The sequence below is a fragment of the Belonocnema kinseyi genome, chromosome 10, assembly GCF_010883055.1.
Source record: "Belonocnema kinseyi isolate 2016_QV_RU_SX_M_011 chromosome 10, B_treatae_v1, whole genome shotgun sequence".
Taxonomy (NCBI): Eukaryota; Metazoa; Arthropoda; class Insecta; order Hymenoptera; family Cynipidae; genus Belonocnema; species Belonocnema kinseyi.
In genome coordinates, this window is record NC_046666.1 from 76349175 (window position 1) to 76373485 (window position 24311).

General features: G+C 28.5%; 1 protein-coding gene across 2 annotated transcripts in view; it reads left to right on the top strand.

Annotated features, from left to right (window-relative positions):
* The window catches only part of LOC117181877, a 30005-nt gene extending 6376 nt beyond the window's left edge, over positions 1-23629 (top strand). Inside the window, exons 2-5 of one of the 2 annotated variants that reach the window (XR_004468195.1) lie at positions 8605-8698; positions 18447-19158; positions 21927-22244; positions 22433-23629. Coding sequence is in view for 1 of the 2 variants with exons in the window: in XM_033374891.1 (XP_033230782.1) it covers positions 8605-8698; positions 18447-19138 (786 nt within the window). In the remaining variant the exon portion in view is untranslated. Of the gene's footprint in view, positions 1-8604; positions 8699-18446; positions 19159-21926 lie in introns of both variants that reach the window. The other variant, XM_033374891.1, reaches the window with a different exon arrangement.
* The last annotated feature ends 682 nt before the right edge of the window (positions 23630-24311 follow it).

Genomic DNA, 24311 nt, shown 5'->3' on the forward strand with positions numbered 1-24311 from the left:
ATGCTATATAGGGTGTTTTAACGTTGTTACGAAACTGCGAAAATACTTAACTTCAATCAATGATATATCGATGAAAAAAAAAAGCTATCTTGAATCTGAAAAGTGGATTTCAGAGGGCAATGGTGCTCCTTTGTGATGCTTTCGCCCGTTTTTGAAAAAAAATTTATTCAAGATGCTATGTAACCTCAAATATAGCAATCGCTATCTATCGACGTTAAACTTCATTAAATTGGAGAGAACCGGGGATTACATGTTTTACCGAAATTTGCTCACTTCCACGTCACGCAGTAGACGAGATCAGAATTGTTCTCCTAACCTCAGTGAAACTTTTGCCGAAATATTTTTAATTTTTAACCGTTGCATGTCTGACCTGACACAAGTTTTAACTTTTGTTTTTTCTGTGTCGTTTTAAATATGGTGTCCCAATTTATAACTCGAATTAACTCATACATTGCCGTTTTCCCATTGCTGCTAAGGATGTGTAGCAGACGACGGCTTTTATTCCATCGTAGGATAAACTTTCGTCAAATAACATGTAAACTTTAGCAGCGGGAAATTTTACATGCAACAAAAGTTAACTTCAGTTTTTTCTGTGAAGCGATATATAAATTACGAAAAATGAACGCGAATCCGACCTCAGTTTTCCGCCTGCACGTCAGTAATTTGAGATTTTAGGATTCAAAATTTTTGTTGTTGAAAAATCACCAAATGTGGCATTAGTTATTGTATGTATTTTTTTAACAAAATCGGTTACATAATTTTAATGCTTTTTTTATCGTTGAATACAATCATCACTCTACGTTAGCGATAACTCAAACGTTTCTCGAAACAATCACAAAAAAAAATAAAAAATGCGAAATAATATTGTTTTATGGAATACCTTATACTGAAAAAAATGTAAATGTACATTCTTTTTTAATATAATACTTTTTTCATGGGAACTCAAGAGAATTCAAATCAATTTAAATAAATGAAATTTACGTAGATCTTATAGATTTCAGAGAATACAAGGATGATTTGCGTAAATTTCGATGAATTCAAATAAAATGGTCAAATTTCCTGCTTTCTAGAAATTAATGTTTTCTTTGTCGCATATCTTTGGAACAGCTGGTGCCAGATCTATGAACCTGGTTTTATATATTTACTGCATGAAAACACGGCAAATTATCCTTATTTAATTGAAAAAAAGTAAATATTTCGCTGTGTATCACGTATTCGATGAAATTATATTTTTTCAACGTTTTTTGCGATTACCTCCAGATATGATGTAAAAAAATGTATCTGTTTATGAACAATTTTATCGCAGGTACTTGGAATTTTTCGTAAAAAGGAAGACGCAGATTAAAGTAAATATAAATTAAACAATTGTAAATTATAATTTATTCGAAACCATCATATTATGAGCCTATGGCGACCGCAGAAAAGTGAGCGTTAGATAGCTCATTACCACACCGTCCAGCTATCGGCAGCTAATTGGTTCCGAACGCCGCACAGTGGGGAAAAGGTGCATTTTTTGGTTCAAAATACTATTCCGGCTGAACCAGTGGACCGATGTGAATATTTTTTTAAGCTTATAAAAATTCAAAGAAAGTTGTCGGGCCTGATTTTTAATTTAGTTTTTCAATTTTTTTATTCATAAATAAATATGACGAAAAAATGACAATTTTTGCTATTTGACGTTCCCGGTGCTCGCATATAATAGGAAAATTGTTGCAATCACCAACGTTTCATAGATTCACATTATATAAAGATATTCCATCATGATACAATAAACAGAAAAAAAATTTAATAAACAAATGCAATATTCAGGCATTTGTCGTCAGAATTAAAAAAAAAATTTTTTTTTAAATTAGGAACCTCATGATAATAAAGTTTTTTTTCGATGCCAATCCTTTTTTCAGCAACATTCATAATTATTTCATTAATTTTATGTTTTTATTAAAGAAATTTAATTTAAAAATTCATTATTCGGGCATTTGTCGACGAAAAACCCTTTTTTTTCAAAGTCAGTCCTTTTAATTTTAGAAAAAAGTTCTTTTCTTCATTCAGTACTTACAGTTGGCCAACGCAAAGGGATTTGAATACAAGGAATGATTGAACAATACATTTAATATTTGTTATAAATCAATTCTATAACATATAAAAAGTCGGGACTCATCTATCCATTTAATAGGACCTATTTAATTGTAGAATCTTATATCAGTTCACGATTTTTAAAAGATGAATAGTTTACAACAAGAATAATCATAAACATTTGGTTCAGGGAGATGAGATAATGCCTTGGTGAAGCCGCGAACCATAATGTATGCGAATTTGCTTATTAACTCTGGGAGAGAAACTTTGTTCAGACTCTTAAGTGTTCCGACTTTTAATGTGTTACAGAATTTATTTATAACAATTATTAAATGTATTGTGAAATAATTCCTTGTATTCAAACCCTCTTGTGTTGGCCAACTGTAAGTACTGAATGAAAAAAAGAACTTTGTTTCTGAGATGAAAGGACTGACTTTGAAAAAAACTAGTTTTTACGTCGAAAAATGCCCGAATAATGAATTTTTTAATTAAATTTGTTTAAAAAACATGAAATTAATCGACCAATTATTGTTACTGAAATTATGTCATCCCAATTAAAAGGACCGACATAAAAAAACGAGTTTTTTCTTTCGACAAATGCCCCAATAATACCTTTTTTCATTAAATTTGTTAAAAAATCATCAAATTTATCGAAAAATTATGCATTTTTCTGAAATTATCATGAGGTTCCTAGTTTTTTTTTAAATTACACCGAAAAAACGAGTTTTTCTAACAACAAATGCCTGAATAATGCCTTTGTTTATTAAATTTACTTATAATATTAACAACAATAGTCTTAAGAGAAATTGTTTCAATTAAAATATTGCTTCTATTCAAATTTCTTACAATATAACTTTAAAAATCGTTAAATTAATGAAAATTTAAAGAAAACACATTTTCAACAAATAATTTGTTTATAACAGTTTTTTTCTGTTTATTTTATCATGATGGAATATTTTTATATAATGTAAATCTGTGAAACGTCGGCGATTGTAACAATTTTCCTATTATTGCGAGCAACGGGAACGTCAAATAGAAAAAATTGTCATTTTGTTCGTCATATTTATTTATTTATAAAAAAATTAAAAACTAAATTAAAAATCAGGCTCGACAATTTTCTTTGAATTTTCATCAGCTTAAAAAAAAACATTCACATCGGTCCACAGGTTCAGCCGGAATCGTATTTAGAACCGAAAAATGTACTTTTTCCTCCAATGTGCGCCGCCGCACAGTCTGATAACTATTCCCACAAATGGCCACTGAATAACGCATCATAACCTTAACAGCTGAAATAAAGAGCTCATAATTACAACTCATAACATGGTGTGTTCGAGTTAAATATTATACGTCACTCGTAAGGCCGCACTATACTAGTAGGATGTAACATACTATGATTTCAATTATTAATAATTAAATTTATTATTAATTATAAATTGAAAAAATGCAATAATGAATACCTTTATAATATCAAAATATAAAATCATGCAACTTTATTCAGATAGACTTTACAACATTTTCACGATTCTATGTTTAAGGCCATCTGATGAGTGGGTCACGTGACCAAATTCCTACCTTCCTGCCACTTTTTTACACTTCCTAACGTATTTTCACACGAATTATTTACAAAAAAAACTTTTTTCATAATTATAAAAATTTAGGACCAGTTCCACCTTTCTTAGTGCTTTCGATTTATTATCCCAAATTATTAACTCGATGTGGCGTTTCTTGTGAAAATAATAGCGCATTCGTTTATCCTGCACTGGTATAGAGTAAGAGCACTCCGATCGCTCTGTCTTACTTCTTCTTACTTCTTCCTTCTCACTCCGACCTGCGTCGGTGCAGATCGGAGTGCACCAGTGCAGGATAACCGAATACGCTATACGTTAGGAAATAAGAAAGGCGGTAATGTGGGAATCTGTTCACGTGACCCACTCCTCACATGGCCTTAAATTGTACTATATCTTATGAGTAAGCGAACTCATTGTGATAAATTTCTGCTCGGTTTTAATGTCTATCGATAAAATAAGTATGAAAACAATCCCGATTAAAAATTCAATATTTAAATACGCATGAAGGTTATTAAACATGTAAGCACTTTTTAAAATTCATAAATACTTTTTAACATTTTTCTTATTGTATATAATATTAAAAAATTCCATTTTTAAAATTACAGTATGGCTTTGCTGCATCAGAAGTGAATAATTCAAATTTCATTTGTTAATAACTTCAAGACAATAATAAATTGAAAAGATTTTTTTATATTTCGTTTAATAAACAGCCTAAAAGATTATGATGACCGATTTAAATTTAACTTTCGACCGATGGATTTAAAGATATAATATATACGTAATTATTGAAAAATTTACTTTAGTGCATTTATCACGTTTTGTTTTGTTCAAAAGACATAGTTTTAGAGTTTAATTTATAACGTTTTAAATATTCTCTGTTTGAAAGTTGTAAGTTTTATGCAAAAGTCATTTTGACTTTTTGAAAATCTATTCATTTTGATTCATTTTGATTCATTTTGATTCATTTTGTTTCATTTTGACGTAATGAAATAAAATATTCTGTAATTTTGAACGCCTTTTTGAATTGTTAAGGCTTATTATTTAAAATTGTTTAACTTTTAAGGATATCAAAATAGGAATTAAATTACAAAATCTAAATTCTTGTTGAGTGATCGACGAGTGCTTCATATTTACACGAATCATTTACGTTGCACACGTTTTCAGATATTTTTGTACTGTAGCGAGACAAGCACCTGCCCTGAGTTTCACACTTGGTCTCGAGTCCAATTGCTGACTATAATAAGTGGCTTTGTTTCTTATTACATTTTGCACGCATTTTCTCTTTTACTTCTTCATAACATCTCCTTTTGATGTAATATTTTCTCCGAACAGATATTTTTTCGAAATCTCTTAGTCAAGAAATTCAACTTTAAGTTTAAATGTAAGGGGAGAATAATTTATAGGTCAATGTTCTTTTAAAAATGACAATTTGTTGCTCTCCTTTAGAAAAGGATTAATAACAAAAAATTGTTTGAATATGAATATTTAATTGGAATCAACATTTTGTATATTTTTCTTCATATATAGAAAATGTTAAAAACTTTCGCTATGTGAATAACGTATTTTTGTAAAATGATTTAAAAATTAATTTGACAATAGTTTCCATGAACGCAATTTCTTAAAATTTCACAAGTTTTAATCGTTTTCTGGGGGAAATAGTTTTAAAAAGTTGGACTCTAAATAATCAGCAATATGGCCATGTCAGCGTAACATCAAAACATTTTTTTACATTTTTTTCAAATCCTACTTTTTTCACACGAACGCGGTATCGAGTTGAAAATTTAGGAGAATAAATAGGAATCATTAGGAAACGTTTGTCTGATCTTAAATTTTTATGTTTATAAAATTTGAGTACAGCAAGTTTTTGTTTGATTTTTTTTTTTAATTATAAAAATGTACGACAAGTGACACGTTTCTGAGTGCTTCTCATTTAATTTCCCAACTTTTCAACTCGATATAATTTTTCACGTGAACATAAGTTGGATTTAAAAAAATGTGAAAACGAAATTTGAGGTTACGCTCACATGGCCTCAAAACAATTGATTGCCCGAAATACACATTATTATTCTTTGTTTCCTATATATATTTTCAATTTCTAATTGCTCTAACTTTATGTAAGCCTTCAAAAATTTATTAATAAACTTAAATAATACAATTCTTCTTGTGAAACAATATTTTGCCCAAGCCTTGATTAAATTGTTGTCAACAGAGTTGACTTTCTATTAATATCTCTTCCTTCGTTCATTCAAATTCATTGCGTTGCACTTGAATGCATTTTACGTAAATGCCTGATGGAAACGTATCTATTTTTAACCCTTTGTAATTAATTTGAAATAGAATAGCTTCCAATTTCCACTTTGAACAATAAAATTTAATTATACACTTCTAATTCATGTTTAGAACACTGATTATTTTTCTTAATATTATAATCGCCATGTGGGAAGAGCTAATAATGTCTTAAAAGCATTTTAATTGTAAATCTTTAATCTTTTTAGAACTTCATGTAAAAGTCTTTCTCAATCAAATTTCTTACATTAGACGAAACAGTGTAACAAATACTAATTTTATTATAGTTTTTAGCTCTAAAAGCTTTCAAATTTTTTAATTGTAATCGGATTTAGAAACTATGCTTTTAAATTTATCTGTTTTTTTCAACAAATTCGTGTGCGAGAGACTTAAAGTTAGAAGCGTTTTCAATTTAAAACAAATTGAAATTTTTATTGAGATTTTTGAGATTATTTAAACTGAATGTCATTGAAAAATATTTGTTTTTTTGTAAAATCAAGAAAACTTTTGAATTTTAAATTTTAAACATAAAACATTTGAAAGTAGCATGAAATTTGAATTGAATTTTACTGAAAGATATTTTTTATAAAATTGATTTAGAGTTTAGAAAATATTTATTTCTTCTTTATTCATAATGTGTCCCCTAATGGTTTACATGACTTCCATTCCTTACAATCTTTCCGCATCTATTTACATAAAATCTTATATCCCGATCATTATTAGAAAATATCGATTACATTGCACTTTTATTTAAAGAATATTAAAATTTAAAATATTGAAACATTTTTAGGTTTAAAATCCTGTAAACATAAATCTTCAAGATATTAAAGTTGAAAGAATTTCTAATTTAACATTTCAAAAATTTAAAAAAAGATTTTCAAGATTTAAAATTTCAGAATTTCATGTATAAGAAACCTGAAATTGTATTTACTGATAAATATATTTGATGGACTTCTTTGCGTATAATTTTAAACACGTCTAAATTTGACCCTAGTTTGTAAATTATACCACTTTTTAATTTACAATTTTTTAAATTTAAAAGCTTTGACATTAAAGTTATTCAACTTTCTGATTCTTATTATAAACTCTTTAAAATCTCTTTTTAATTTCACAGTTAAAAGGCAAAAACATTGAAATTACTTTCATTTTCATTACTTTAATATAAAATTTATGTTAAATTAAAGAAAATAAAAGCTATTAAAAATATGGAATATTATAATTTTTATGGAAACTATACCTTAACACAAACGTTACTTTCAAGACTGGAAATTAGGTCTCGATTTACATTAACCCCATAGTTCAATTATTGTATTCGCCTTCTTGAACTTTCCCTCACTTTCCCTCACTTTCACCCTGCACAAGGCTACCTAGTTTGGTCAAATTTGGGTTTGGACAGTTTGGAGAGTATCCAGAAAAGTGTAAACTGTAAATGTAAACTTAACTAAAGATAAATTGACGTGAGTCGTAAACTTTGGGAAACATTTTACGTTTTATGCTACCGTGAAGGCTCCCAATGAGGTTCTTGAAGAAAAGGCGTGGGGAAAAGCGTGTAGAACTCCCTTACAAATAAGGGCCTACAATAAATAATGTTGTAAGATTGGGTCTACACCAGGACCATCCTCAGGGGTGGTGCATTGCTGACCTGAAACCACCAACTTTAGCTACCGAGGGTTTCACTGCCTTCGTGAGTGGGTCACTGGGAATTTCGTCTCTTCAAAACTAGATCGTAAATTTGTCAAATTTATGAACGACCTAGAAGGTCGGTAGGTCGAAGTTAGTAGCAGTAGCAGTGGCTGAGACAAAATTTAAATTACCTTCAAAGGAAATTCCTTCTTAAAGAAATATCTGAACGAAGCCAAAAATGTATTAAAAAAAAAAAACATGAAATGAAAAAAAACTCGTGTTTTTCAAAAAAAAGATTTAGCTTTAATTTAAATCAAGCAAACTGAAGTCCTAGGTCTGTACTCCTGTAGCTTATTATTAAACTTGGAAAACTTTGAATTGGTTTAAAATTAAAATTGAATACAAATTATTTTATTTAATGTCCACATATTAAAATATTCCAATTTTAATAGATACATTTCGATTAAAAATAATTTTGTTTAAATGTAAGTAATGATGTGTGCAGTATAAAACAAATAAATATAATTCTCATTTCTGTTATGCCCAGTTCCCAAATATCTTAAAAGTTTTTTAGTTCTTGTACTTACACTTGAGCTTAGCTTAAAGTTAAATTAGTGAAGTTACGCTTTGTTGTGACTTACACAACGTATTGCTAGGCTCCAAAAAACTAAAAAATTATATATACTTTAAACTTTAAAGCTTAACTTCAACTTAGCTCTTAAAGACGATTAAAATTGCATAAACTACACATTGGTTTGAAATTTAAGTTTAAGTTTATTATGCCACTTATTTAATTTATATTAGCATAAAATTTAATTCAGTTTCTATAAGCTAAATTGTTATGAAACTAAAGTTTGTTTAATCAAATTTCACCAGGTCAACTTTCATTCAAGTTTAAAAGCCATATAACAGTTTTTTCAGATTTGTAAGCATATGTATGTAAAGAGAGCGATGGAACATTCTCATTTATTTTCGAAGAATTTATATTTTACATTTTTACAACAATGAAAAAAAATTGAAATTTTTCATTATGCAACATTATTTTTTGTTTTAGGATACAATGATGGACTGTGGAGACGATGGAGGAGGGCTTGATGATCTCGTAGAATTGGCAGCGAATATTGCTGATTCGTCGCCTAACATCAGAGGTAATTGGAATTGTTGCAATATCTTATATACAAAAATTTAATTGAATAAATACATTTTCCATTGCGATATTTAATTGTAACCTAACTGTTGTAGTTTGCAATTGAGTTATTAATTTTATTCGTTGATTTATTCATCTTTTTGTTGAACCAATTTGGATCAGATTGCTCGCGTGAAATTGGATGTAATTGAGATTGAAAATGTATTATAACAATATTAATTTTTTTCTTCTACATATTCATCGATTCAATTAATTTAGCAGAAAATCAGTTAACTTTGTACTGAATCTTGATTATTAGAGTATATTGATCAAGTTAATCGATTGAGTTAATGAAAACCACTTGGTATTCAAGAGTGACACTGTTATTATCTAAAATTGAAATCCATTTTCGGTGTCTACAATTACCAGGCAAAATTCATTATCTTTCTCAGTTATCTCCCTTCATGCAATTCCATTTCTGTCGAAATTTTTCATCACGGAGGAGATTTATATCAGTTTCCTTATGACAATTTGTAATATTAAAATATTATAATATTTAATTAAACTAGGTATTTAAATTTAGTGTTAAACTATTAATTTCATAAAATTAAAAAATGAAAGGTTTGATTTTTAAAATACGTACACTTCATATAGTGATACAAAATAATGGTTAATTTGAAGAAAATATTTATTATAGTCGGTCTGAGTTTTTTTCCCACAAAAAGAATAACTTTTTTAAATTTACAAAAGACGTTTGGGTGATGTGAAACCTCTATCAAAGCCTGTGTGCAGAAGGACATTCTTTATGTATTTATTTACCTGCCGAGGTAAGGATGAGGTAGAAAAATCTCAGGAAATCGGTATTGGGGTGGAAAGTGGTGGGAAAGGTCAGATTGTAAGATTTCAAACGGACATTGAAAAACACTTTATTTCCGCCCTCCTCCCTTTTCTATCGTGGGAATTTTCATACAATTTGAATATATATTTTTCCACTTCTATTTCCGATTAAATTATATCAAAGTTTCAATATTTACTTCCAAACGGAGAATTTTGTATAAGTTCAAAAAATTGTTAAATTGTATTTGTATGCATATTATATTTTAATTCAGTCAAAAAAATGCTGAAAGAAATATCAGCATTTGTATAAAAAAAAAAAAACAATGATAATAAAAAGTGACAGAAACCTTTATTGAGCTTATTTCAGAATATAGAATTTTCTCGAAATAATGTGTAGAACTTTCCACGTTCTTTCAATATTTTTCTCCAATACCATTACCCCAACTCTGGATACATTTTATTCTTATTTTCTCTTTCAGATTCTATTTCTCTTCCTTTCTTCGACGCTGAGAAACCCAATTTCAAAGTAAAATAAGGGAATTGAATTTACAAGTCTTTTTGTTTTATTTTCAGCTCTATCGAACGCTATTTTCAATTCAACTTTAAATCTTGTATAAAGTTTACTCTTTTCTGCATTAACTCTTTTTTCCTTTTTTCAAGCAGCCTTCATTTGCGCAATCGTAATCTGGTTCTAACGCTCTTGGCGTCAAGGACCTGGCGTTCCTTTAAATTTAAACACTATAGGAGTAGGGAGACATTTAAATCGCCCTATCCCTGTGGGAACGTCCAGTAAAAGTTCGCATTGGTACAAGTGTGAGTTTTGAGAAAAAAAAAACAATGAATTTTACCCTTCGGTCCAGACAAGAGATTTGAAAAAAGAGGAGGCTGCTTTTTATAAAGTGAAACTGAATCCTTGAAACGAAACGAGATCTTTTTGACGTTTGGATGAAATGATGTATAATTAGTGTGTAAAAACGTTAGGAGGGGATTTTTTGTTTGGCGAAAATGTAGACAGGAATTTTGTAATTTCAAGGATCACAGTCTTCCCCCTATTCCCCTGCGTTTTCCTTTTTTCAGGTTCACCCTTTTCCGGCATTCTTGAAAAGCTTCCCCTCTTCCCTTTAATTAAACTATATTTGAAAATAAAATATTTGTATTAAGCGGAAAATTTTCTGAAGTTAATAAATATACTTAAAACTAAAAAAAATAATCTTTTTTACAACTACAAAATTATTCGATTCAAAAATAGAATATGCTACTGAATATGCTGCGCGTTCAATGAAGTTTAATTTTTTGTACTCACGTAATTATCTATTATAATTCATCTTAATTTGAAACATTTAAATTGAAAATTTTATTTATTAATTTTTGTGATTCGAAATAATTAATGCATTTATAATCAAATGCATCTGTATAATATCGATACATTTGAATAAACTATTTTTTAATAATTAAGGTTTAATTTTTTTTTAAACTATATATAATTACACAAATATAACTATAATACAAGTGCAACAAGTTTCTAGTATTGGAAACTATAGTTCATTAAAAATAAAAACGCTTAAAAAACTTGAAGCTGAAATATTTCAAATTATATTGAAAATATAATAACCGAAGATAAAAGTTTTTATTTTAAAAAATTGAAACAGTTAAAAAATATATAGTAATTGGAAAAGGAAGTATTAGAAAGTGAACTCTTTTTAATTGGAAGGTAAAAAGTGAATTCATTCAAATATGGAAAATTCTAAGTTCATCAACTGCTTGCTCAATTTAAAGTCAAATTTTCAAGATTGAGCCACATAAATTTTAAATATGTGTAGTTGCATACTAAGAAACGAATGTTTCTTTGCCTACTTTTAAACGAAAGTGTTTAGGATTGATTTTAAACCTAAAATCTTTTTTCGTTGAACTTATAAAAATTAAATATTTTTTATGTGTAAAATATTTTCAGGCGTTCAAACTTGAAATATTTTTTATTTTGGTTTCAGAGCATTGAAGAGTGTAATTGCAAATTTACTTTCAAAGTATTAATTATGAGAAATTTGCGAAAGAAATATTTAATTATAGTTATATAAGCGGATTATAAGGACAATTATGACAATGATTTTAAGCATATAGAAATGGTTTAATTAACCAATTATATTTGTTTTCTGAATATTTAAATCACCGTGAATGGATTTCCATATACCTATAAGTATATCGAATTTAAAAAAATAGGGGAACCTCTACATGTACTGAAAAATTTGACTTCGTACTGAAATTTCAGTACAAATAGTCTATTTTCCAGCTCCCCCTATTCGTACCAAAAAATTCTGGATACAAGTAAGCACATCTAAAAAATAAATAAATTGATTAAAGGCAGAAATCATTTAAAATCACGTAACATTATTAAAAACATCAAACTTCTAGGCTGTGTTTAGTTCGTCCCGAAAAATTGAGGGAGTTGAAAAAGGGGATGAAGTAGTCTCGAAAATTCGGAAATTGCTCAAAGAAAGATTGTTTCTTATTTTCTGCATGTAAAAAGTAAATGTTCACGCTTTATTTTATTTCCGCCCCTTTTTTTGGAAAAATTATCCTATTTCCCCCCTTTTGAGCCTCGTTTTATACTGTTATCATTGTAATTTTAGTGGGTACTTTAGAATAATTTCTTAAACCAATGTGATTTTTATGACCACCTTTACCGTGCCTGCTCAAAACTAAGCATTTATAAAAAGTTACTATAAATTTTAGAAATTACTTATACTAGCGATACTTATTACTATACGTTGCTGTAAATTCTATAACTTTGTAGAATTTTTGAATTCATATGCATTTAAAGTAGGGATTATCAATAAAAAGAAATTTAATGCTTAAAGTTGCTGAGAAAATAATTGAAAACCTTTTAATTGGGATTCGGATTTTTTTAAGCTTCATTATATTTTCACTTAGTACCTTCTTTTGTATATTAAAATATTTAGGATACGTTTAAAAGTGTATATTTTGAGTTAATTTGATTGCTTAAATCTATTTATTGATTTTTTTAATCAACTTTTAAATTTTTATTTAAGTTTTCATTATGAAATTTAGATCAGCATAGCATTGTTTGAGGAAATTAATGTTTGAACATAATTTCATATTGTATTAAAGAACTTCTGGTCCTTTTCATATTGGGGCATTTAGAAAACTAAATTTAGATTACAGCTTATAATTTGAAATTAAATTGAGCAAAAACAAATATTTTTTGATTTCAAATGCAATTCTTTATAACTTTAACAGATTCTCATGACGAAAAGATTGTTTAATATCGCGTTTGAAGTTCAAAGCCTTCTTTTTTTATTTTTTAGTTTAATGCTTTGTTTCACAAATCACAATCCCTTTAAAAAATGCAGTGATATTATTTTCTAATACATTAAATTCAATAATTAAAAAGAAAGCTATTTCGGCTCCTTTGGTTGTCGCAGTTAATTTTCATTAAATTTCTGGATATAGGAATTGATTTTAAAACTAGTTTAACAAAACAAATAATTAATAATAACACCTCTGCCTTAAAAAAAAATTTGTCTGTTTATTTAAAGACAATAATTTCCGTTCGAATAGCGAATATCAGCGAACATTATTGACCTAGTGGAAAGAGGAAGGGCGATCTATATCTCTCCCGTTTCTGTGTACTATGCGTACGGATACTTAGGTATAAAATTGATTTTTAGAACTTTATTTTCCGTTCTTGTTTAAAAGCTGCTTCTTCTTGCACTTGAAGATTGCTTTCGAAATGAAATTTAAATTTTCTGATTTTTAATTACAGCAATTTCTTATTTGCAGGTCAATTATGATGATTTTTGAAAAAAAAATGTAATATGATTTTAAAGTATTGTTAGCTTCAGTATAATAATAATTTGGAATAAAATATGCCATGATCATTAATTATTTATTATATTAATCCTAAATATTACCAAATGAAAATCATAAAAATCGTAACCAATTTAGATTTTCACTGTCAACAAAAAGCAATTTCTAAATTGCATCCCTTATTCAATTCTCAACCTTCTCATGATCTGTAAGCGAATTGCTCGAGGGGAATAATTTTAATATTATGGGTTTTATAGAAAAAATAAGAAAGAAGGGTGACTGAAGGGAAAAAGACTTCTAACCGATATTCTCAGGTTGATTTCCACCCCCCATGGCCAGTCAGAATCATTTTTGTTCCCAGGAACAGGTAACCCCTACCTGTCGACCCCTGGGCTCTCTTTGAATGTTTAGGGGTGTGTGCAAAATTCTCTCTACACAGAGTATCTGTGGATAATATGTGTATAAAGCTTGTAGAGGAATTTAGGATGACGGGACGACGCGACGTGGTAACTCGAAGATGAGAGACTCGTGCGAAATTCGCATTTGCTTTTGGTTACGGGGTAGGACGGCCAACGACAGGTATTTCCCATGGGACGTTTCTGGAGCATAATTCCCACAGGATCTCACGAGTAACCAGGCTGGCTGATTCTTCGGTTAAACTGGACGTTGATTATCAAGATCTAAGTGATCAAGATCTTATTATTTTTTGATTATTGCAAGACTTTTATTTTATTTATTATTCATCTTGTTGGGGTTGTTTATTATTAAAACTTTACCGAGGTTTTTCAATTTTTAACAGTTAATTTGTATTTTTATCGAGAGTTTTATATGGATTTAATAGTAATCGACAGGACAGTCAATAATAAAAGATGTTAATCATTGCTTATTGAGCGTGAAATCGGGAAAATCTGAGTGAATTTATTTATTTCATTTATGAAAAAAGCGGAATTAAAAATGTCAAGTTTGGACGTTTTTTTAAATAATACCAAGAATTAATCATTTTTAATTGTAGCGCATTTTAAAATTTTTAAATCTCAAATTCAAGCATTCGAAATTCAAAATACTGAAAATATACGTAAAATTATTAGGGAACGTGAAGTAATTACGTATGATGGTTTTTTAAACTTTATAGCCCCCCACCCCACTTCCCCTATTGTAAAGATTTGTAAGATTTTCATGACCCTACTCCCCTTTTTACGCAAAATTTGATAATTTTAAATAAATAATATCAAAAATTTATCAATTATTTTAGCCGTCAACGAGACATCAAAGCAATTTCAAAATATTTGAAAGTATTTCAACAGATTATTTTATAGTTTTGAATATTTCAAAGGATTACAAAGTATTTCAGAGAATTGCAACCTTTTTATGAAATACAACGAGATTTTTAAACTTTAAAGGAATTTCAAAATATCTCGAAGGATTGCAAAATTTTTAGGCTATTTCAAACGATTCTAAAAAATGCTGAAAGGCAAAATATCACAATAGTTTAAACAAATTAAGAAGTACAATTTCAAAGAAAATCTCAATTTTTCAAGGGATTTTACAAGTTTTTAAGAGATTTTAAGGAGTCATTTTTAGCAAGGAGAGATTTTACTGGATTTCGGCGGATTTTAAGAAATTAGGTGCGATTTTTTTGCATTCCAAGACTAACGAGATTTGAAAGGATTTTAAGAGATTTTAAAATACTGCTAAATAAGTCATAGGATTTGAAAGGATTTTAAATGATTACTAAAATCCCTATCCCATCCACACACTACTCCTTTCCCCTGCCGAGTGAGTCACGCCTACCCCGAAAGGGAAATGGCTTAATGGTGTAATAATAATAACATATGATACCGAAGAATTTTCACAAATTTTAAACGATAACGGCATTTCGAAGATTTGAAGGGATTTAGAAAAATATAATATTTCAAACAATCTCATCGTGTTTTGAAAGATTTGTAAAGCTTTCAATAGATTTTAACGCATTTTAAAAGATAACGGGGTTTCGATGATCGTTCATATATTATGTAACGTTTTAGAGAGGTGGAAGGGTTCAAGAGGGTCTTTTAGGGTCCTGTCACGATGGGAAAGGGGGAAACGTGCGATAAATGTTATATGTAAACATTTTCAAAATGTAATAATTAAAAATAATAAAAGAGTATAGGGAGGAGTGAACAGCATGTTTTGAAAATCTATTTTTAAGGTAATTTAAAAAAATTACAAAATTTGTCTGCGTTCAAAAATTATTTTGAATTTTTTTATGAACATTTTGCTATAACCAATAATAATATAAAATCATATTTTAGAAAACATAATTCATGAGCAAATTAGATCTTTTTGGAAATACGAAAAAAAAATTTGTTTATTCTTGGTTAATGAGATACTTATTTACCATTCATTTCAACGTATTTTTCATAAACTTAGTTCTGTTCGAATACAAGAAACATTACTTTTTTTATTTGAAATAATTATTTCATTATCCAAATCGTTAAAAATTCAATATTTTCGTTTATACTCAACAATAATTTTAGGTAGATCAAAAATGCTTTTTTTCCTCTCTAAAATATGATTTTATATTATTATTTATTGTTGAAAACTGTATCCATACAAAATTGACAATAACAATTAGGAGGGGGGGAATCGTCCATAAATCATTTACGTATATAGAGTATAGACGACCCCTAATGTTGAATTTGGAGATTTCAAATGGAATTAGGATACGAAATTTATGAAACTTAAAGTTAAAAAGACCAGTTTTCCCACAGTATAATGTAACTTAAAAATTAAATAATTTATAATTGGAAATTATTTATTCAAAATTTAAAAACGTTTAGCTGGTTTCCGAAATAAATTGTTTATCTTTCGGGAATTTTTGAAGTAGCTATTTTTAGTATAAGTAAAGCTGCGAAGATTTTAATTTTTTAATTGGGTGTACTTAGTATGTTTGAACAATTAATATCACTGGCTCAAAATTTAAATTTATGGTTAATGTGTGCCATCATCACACTTGCTTAAGTGTAAACATTGTAAAAAAGAGAAATATTAGCCTTAATCATTTTTCGGTAATAAAGTTTCCCCATTTTAAAGTAAAGAGCCTGACGCCACGGTTTAAGGCTTCGAGTGAAATAAAAATTATGATGATAAAAAACTTTATGTATGCAAAAATTAAAAAAGTTTTATTTTACTAAAAGAAACTTCACTTATAAAAACTGGAGATGGTACCGTATTCATGTGGAATCTCAGTTATTCTCGTGCAAAATTTTTCTTTTTTTTTAATACTAAACCTAATTTTCTTAAATACTCTATTCCAATGTTTATTTTATTATTTAATTAAAACACGCTCCTGATCCCATAATGATATTTTATTTTTGCTAAACTCGTGGAAAAACTTAAAAAACTAAAAACCTTTTTTTTTGAAAAATGAATTAGTTATAGCATAGTATATTTTTATTCTAAACTTGTAGATATTTTTCTGATGGGAGGGTATACAAAAAATCATTCCCTAATATTGGTAGCAAGATATTGTTTTGGAAATATTCTGTACCAAAAACGTATCAAATTATTGTGCGGTAATAATTTAGCACCTGCAGCTGATCTCAGCAGGTGCAGTTTAATCGAGTTCAGGAACGTATAGGTTTTAGTATTGAATTTTGTTTCGCTAGTTACAAGAATATCTTTTATAAGCTTCTTCCTTCATTCGTTTCGAGAGTAAAATTAGAAATTTTTACTGGTTAAAAGAAGAAAAAAAATTTACTGCATGGATACAATGAATTTTGCTTTATAAATATTTCTCTCTTGTATTGATTGACTGAAAAAATTATCAAAGGTTCTTATTTCAATCAAAAATAAATCAATTGATTCGGTAATCAAATTTCCTTGACAGCAATTTATGCAAAATTTAATAATGTCTTGTTGACTCTTATTCATCTATTTTGCATAAGAATTTCATTCTAGAGAGATAAAAGAAAAATTTCAGTGAATATTGCATTTCAAGAAACTTTTCTCGGCGAAGAATCCAATTTTAAATCTCACAAAAGCGAAGGTATAGTAAGAATACGTCCTCCATGAGAGATTTATGAGAAAAAAGTAATTACAAAGTTCTCGAGAATAATAAAATCCACAAAGAACGGATGTTACGTCTCGTAAGAGTTCCCAACTTTTTCAATTCGTACTGTAAACTTCGGATCTTAAAAAAAGCGCAGAAATAAAAATGTATAGAGAAAATAATATCTGATAATTTTTTATCGCGATTTTAGCATGATTGAAAAATATAAAAAATTACTAGCAACCTCTTTAAAATATGTTGTTGTCTGTTCTTAGCATCAAATTAAAATATGAGATTTTGTCAAAGGCATTATAAAATCTAATTTATAATTATAATTAAAATAAATATTTAAAAACGGATGCCGGCTTCCGTACAGTTTAAATGTACTTTTAATTTTAATTATAATTTAATTTTAATTGAAATTTATAAATCGATTCTGAATAATATGCACATTTTATTTGAATATAACATTTTATGTCAGTCAAAAATTGGAAGCTAATAAATTATTAAGTTGATTTAGAATCCTATATTATAATGAATTCTAAGCCTTACTGATGGCTTCCCTTTTCGACACTGATTTATTTAAAATTCGCTAACTTGTTTAATTTTGAATGTTTATAGCTCAAATTTTTATTACTAGATATTCCAAATTGAACAAACTTCGAATTTAAATTACCAAAATGACAGTATTTATGTTTTCGAGAAATAATACTTACACAATTTCTAATTGTTAATTTTCAAAATCAAAAACTCTTCAATTCTTCAATTTTGATGAATTTGAAGATAAGAAGTTAATTTTCAATTATACCCTTTCGATTTGAAAAAGAAAGTTAAATAGAAAACATCAGCATTTGAAATGCCTTTTTTGGTATAATGTGATTTTGAAAGTAAAACATAACTCAATTTTGAAGATTTAAAATTTAAATTTACTCCATTTTATATATTTGCATTTGAAAATTATTTAATTGTAAATGAATGAATTTTGAAATTATTATTTATTTTATTTTATTTATTTTACTTTTATAAGCATACTCTGCAAAGTAAAGAAATATAATGAACCCGTTTTTTCGGTCCTCAGATGCTGCAGAGAGATTATTAACATTACTAGGAGTGGATGAAAACGAAGACGACTTTTCATCCGAGGATGAAGGGGTTGAAGTCGACTTGGACGAATCTGACGACGAGGATGATCCTCGAAATACAAGATTACTTCAACAATTAGCAGCGTCCTTAGCACAAGAATTAAAATTTTCTCAGAGGCAAACTGTAATTTCTTCGTCAAGAACACCCCAAAGTCGATCGACGTTTGAACCCCGGGAGTTCCAGAAGGAAATTCAGTGCATGGACCTTGGTCAGGATTCCAGTTTACTGAACCAGCAGGATCATCAGAATGAAAAGTATAGTGGCTTCTCTAGTGAAAGTTCTAATGGAAAATTGCTGGAAAATCAAGGCAGCTATTCCTGTCCACCTTATGAGTTCAAGACCTTTGGGACCCAATGTTTTGAGTCTTCAAATCTCGAAACTTCCAGGACAACATGTCTTTATTCTCGAGTTGGTGTAGATGAACTGGAAAAATTAAAAGACGAAAAATTATTGAATCAGGAGACGAATTCAAGTACTTGGAATGTTGGTTGGGATGCCTGTGCTTCTGAAGCTTTACGGTACCTGGTTGAAGATGAAGGTCTGCCACCTCATCATCCGACGATTGTGGCTATGAAAAATCATCTTGATCTACAGAGGGAACAAGCCTTCGTGAGATACATGGTGTAATAAGAAGAATTTTAAGATTGGTAGGTTTTATATTTTTTATAGTTTAACATATTTTATATTTTTAATTTTTAATTAACTTTTTTTATAGTTAAAGTGCACGCTACATGTATTCCAAATACAAAAAATCAGACCTAACGGTCTGGTGCATGTACTATATATGTATTCCCTATTACCCCTATATTTTTTGTTTATTCTATGTCTATCCTGTAGGTCATCTATAGTATCAAGTTCACAAAATTTGGTTCAGATTTCCCTTATGTTCAGTTATTCGATTTTTTCAATTTAATTGAAACCGCTTATTTTTTATTTGCTGTGACCAGTGGTTTAGTGGTTGCCCTTTTTTGAGAATCCGCAAAATAATATTGGTTGCCATTTTGTGAGAGTTGATCCGGCAATGATTTAATAATATGCATGTTAACTGCTTTTAAAATATATTATGTTAATATTAACATTTTCAATGTAAAAATGTTCCATTTTTAAGACTTGATATTTAAATTACTTCAATTTAAAATGCTTGAACCGCCTAAAATACTTCGAATTTCTATTAGTCTGATTTTATATTATTAAATTTTAAAAGTTTCATTTTTCAGATAATTATTGTACAACTTCCAAGCCTTATTTTTCAATTATATTTTTTTGTAATTTTGTAAGAGTCAATTTTTTATATTTTTAATTAAAGCTCATTAAATTTGAAGATTCCTTAGTTATAAATACTTCAATCCTAAACACATAATATCAAATTGTGTAATCTTTAGTTTTTCTATGTTTCCAGTTTCAACACGTTTATTTTTAATTATGAATTCATTCCTTTTCTAACAAGTCAATTTTGATGGAACTCAAAAGCTTTATTTTACTTAGAAATAGAATGTTGCAATTTTTTGTCTAGCCTTCATAGATTAAATAATTAATTTGTTCGTCTCTGGTTGACTGCAATATCACCAGATACTTGTAATAATAAGGAGATACACAGGGGAGATTTGAGACACGCGATTATCCATTTCTGAGTGGTGCCGCTTTACCGGAACTAGTTCGAGGCGTCCTAACAATAGGATGCCAATGCACGCGATCGACTGGATGATACTTAACCAAAAATATAAACAATAAAAAGCTGACCAAGAAGTAAGCACTAGAAGGTTTTAGATCGCGGGATTGAACAAGATGAAACTAGAAGTTGGTCAAAACTAGAAGATGCTCGCTCGCTCCATCAAAACATTAAAGTGCTATCTCGGGCGAGCAAAACATGAAGGTGCGCCACTTCTCGCTTATAAACTAAACGCGAGAAGTGGCAACCTTCATGCTATGCTCGCCCGAGATAGAACTTTCATGATTTGATGAAGCGAGTGAGTACCTTTTAGTTTTGGCCAACTTCTAGCCTCATCTTGCTCAAATACGCGAGCAAGACTTTCTAGCGCTTACTTCTCGGTTAGTTTTTTATTGTTTTTATTTTTAGTTAAGTACCGACAAGTCGTGTCGCGTGCGTTGGCACCCTACCGTTAGGACGTCTCGAGATTTTCTATTGAATTTGATTGGCTTGAGTTGGCGCAATTTTTAATTCACAGTTTTAATTGCAATAGGATTTAATACAGAATTGAGGCATATCAAATTATATTCATTTTTAAACAAATATATTTTAAAGTTTTCATAAACAAAGGAAATAATAACAAATTAGACAGTTAAAAATGTTCGCACCCCCTGAAAATATGAAGGTTTCGGTACAGTGGCGACCATTGGAGAGGGAAACATGTCTCAACTCTCCCTTGAGGATGTCTATTTATAATAATAAACAAAAAGAAATAAACGCACCACCCGTCGCCATCTTCGTATGAATTTTGATAACCGAGTAATAATCAAAGAAAAAAATCATTCCGATATCCTAATTTACCTAATTTTATTGATTCTGTTGATGTAAACCTATATATTTCAATTCATGAGTCGAGAGAGAAAATGGTAAAATGTGAAAAACTTATAAAATATTAATTTACGAATTTTGTTCTAAATATTTTTAGGAATAAGAAATATTCCTTTGAATACTTTAGTAGATAAAATTGTACTAATTGTTTACTTTTATGAATTTTGTGAATTTTGAAGTAAATGGTTCGAAGCCTTTCGCAAAAACTTTTTTCGAGTTAATAAGTAAAATATCAATCGACCAAGAATGGAGACCAAGAAACATCGGTTTTTTATTTAAAAAATACGAAAATAATGAACTTTTTTTTTAATAACTGATTCTTTTCAGTGTTTAACTATGTCTACAGAATTATATTCACTTTATACTCATTATATAATATTAATAGATTTGAATTATTTTTATTTATTTCACTAACTGTTATTTAATTTAAATATTAGAATAATATAAAATAAAAAATTGCTATAATTAACATTAAAATCATCGCCTTAAGCCATAAGAACCTCAAAATACGATATTATACGTGGTTTTAACAGAACAAGAATGTAATTATAGTTATGAACGTGATTTGTACTTATTTAAACTTTTTTCGAGGGAAGCCTTGAACTTTTTAGGTCTCCACTGATTAATTTATTTTCATTAAGTATCCATTATGTTACTTCTGGACTAGAAAGAATATTTTCCAAAAGACTTCAAACCATTTAATCCAAAATTCGGATAAGTTATCAAAGTAAACAATTACAAAAATAAGTGAATATTTCAAAAACTTGCAGTGAAAAAAAAAAGAAAAATCTTTTAAATCGTTTGATTCAAGTATTTTGTGAATAAATAAAATTTAATTAACTTAAAATTTAAAATATCGAATATTTCTCTTATTTTCAGGAATGGACTCCGCTGATCTGAGAATCTGAGACATTTTCCTAAACGCTTATTAAATATATAATAGTCGAGGGTTCATGCGTCATATAAATGCTGGATCGATATGGACGTTGAGAGTCGACAGGGGCTGTGCACCTTCAATTAATTGACTGGATTATCATAATAAATCTTCGTTTTCTAAGTTTTATGATGAAAAAAATGGGAAATACTCTTAAGGGGGTTCTCTTTTTACAGATATGTTTGCTCGCTCTTCCTCGGAATTCAGATTATAGGACTTAAAACTGATGCTACTTTATTAATCAACAGAAAACAATTTTAATGGTAATTAATTATTTTTAATAAGTTCAAAATAAACATATTACAATTTGAAACGATTTTTTTTATTAAATCTTTTTAAATTTGAAAATACTGAACGAAATTATTATTATTATTTATATGATAAATATATAAATAATAATATACCAAATATAATATAGCGTCTGCCAGGTGAAAAAATTCTTTGTGTTTAGATTCTTTTTCTCCAAACGTTCGAAGATACGATTTCTCCAATTAAAGCATCTGTTTCAAGTCCTCCTTTTGATATTCGAAGAAGGACGAGCGATAAGACAACTTCAGATCACCTGTCGCGTGACAAAGCAGTTGTGGAGTAACGGAGAAAGGTATATCTAAAAATTCTAGCATTACCTAAAATATTGAAAAATTAATACTTGAATTAGAAGAATATTTAAATAATAAATAAAAATACTAAAGTATTAATTTTCGAATATTTTATTATTTATAACTAGGACGTCAAAACGTAAAAAATAACGTTAACTTAATTTTTGTTGCCCGAACTTTAACGTACGTAACTAGAAAAAATTAGACGGTTAAACAAAATAATGTAATGTAAAAAAAATCGAGAATTGGTACTGAAAAATCTCATCTTTGAATGAAATGCGAATGAATGTATATTAATGTGCGTGGAGGAATGAATTTGTTTTAGTGAATAATAAAATGTATCCGACTACATTTCAAAATTCGAAGCTAATACCGATTAAAAAAATAATAATTTCGTTTCGTAAACTGGAATTTAATTTCTCTTATTTTTACTTTCTTTAAGGAAATGTTTTATGTATAAATTATTTAATTTTGTCGGATCATTTTTATTATTTCAGAAAGTATAGTGGAAAATATACTTATTTTAATTAAATATTCGAAGTCAATAATCTTGCCAGCCTATTATCGATTTAATATAAAAATTCAAATCTGAGCGGCTTTTGATAGATCACGAGAGTTATATCAGAAGCCATTCAGCCAATCACTCAAAATATCGCTTTTGAATCATTCAAACACATCCGTTATTTGACTACAAAATTTCTGTACACAATTATTTCTTTAAAATTTATTAACACTTTAATGTCGAAATTGTTTTCAATTTCGTATTTTAAATGGCAGGAAAATTTCGTCAAATTAAGTTAGAATTGCCAATTCAAATTATACATCAATTAATAAGTTTAGTTACTGAAAGTTCTTTTAGTCAAGATAATTGCAGTAAATAATTATTATATATTAATAAAAAAAATTAGTAGAGTGACGTATTTACAGAATTTTAAATTGGCAATTTTCTCGTGACGTGTGTACATATGTATTATATGGTTTTAACTTAGAACTATTGTTACTTTTACAATAAATTATTGTAGATAACATTAAACATTAATAAACGATCACTAAATTAATCTGACTTCATCGTTCTACAATTTATTTCCTACTTTCCAATTTTTTTTTTCAACTTCTATTTTCCCCATTTTGGTTACATTGAACTTATAAAAATTATATTTGAAGCAGATTTTGTGAAACTAATTTAAAACAGCTTTAAAGTAATCTTTGGTAGATATTTTTCATCAAATGGAAGGAAAAGTTTCTAAAATATTAAAAAAAAAAAAAAAAACATTGTTTATTATTATCGACTTTTTTTGGCTTTCATTTAAAATTGGAGAAGGAACTTTTATCAATCCTTAAATTATATGATTTTAGAAATATTTTGATGAAAAATGGTCTTTTCAATTGTAATAACTTTTAATTCGTTCCTGGAGCAAAAGTCTAAGCCTAATACTTTAAACTTTAATTTCTTTAAAGCCAGCTTTCAAAATGGAGATATTATTCGAAGAAAAGTTTTGTAATATGGCTTGAAAAAATGCAAATTAAAAGACTGAGGGTTTATAATCGGTTTGTTCGAATTCGACTTGGAGAAAACGTTTTATGTCAATTGAGGGGTGGATTAGAGGCGGATCCTGTTTCCACCACATGACTGGTCGACCCCATTTATAAAAGTCTAGATCTGGCACGCGACCATTCTGAAAACTGGAAAGGTGAAAAGGATCTTTGGTTCCACCTTGAATGTGGATAGTC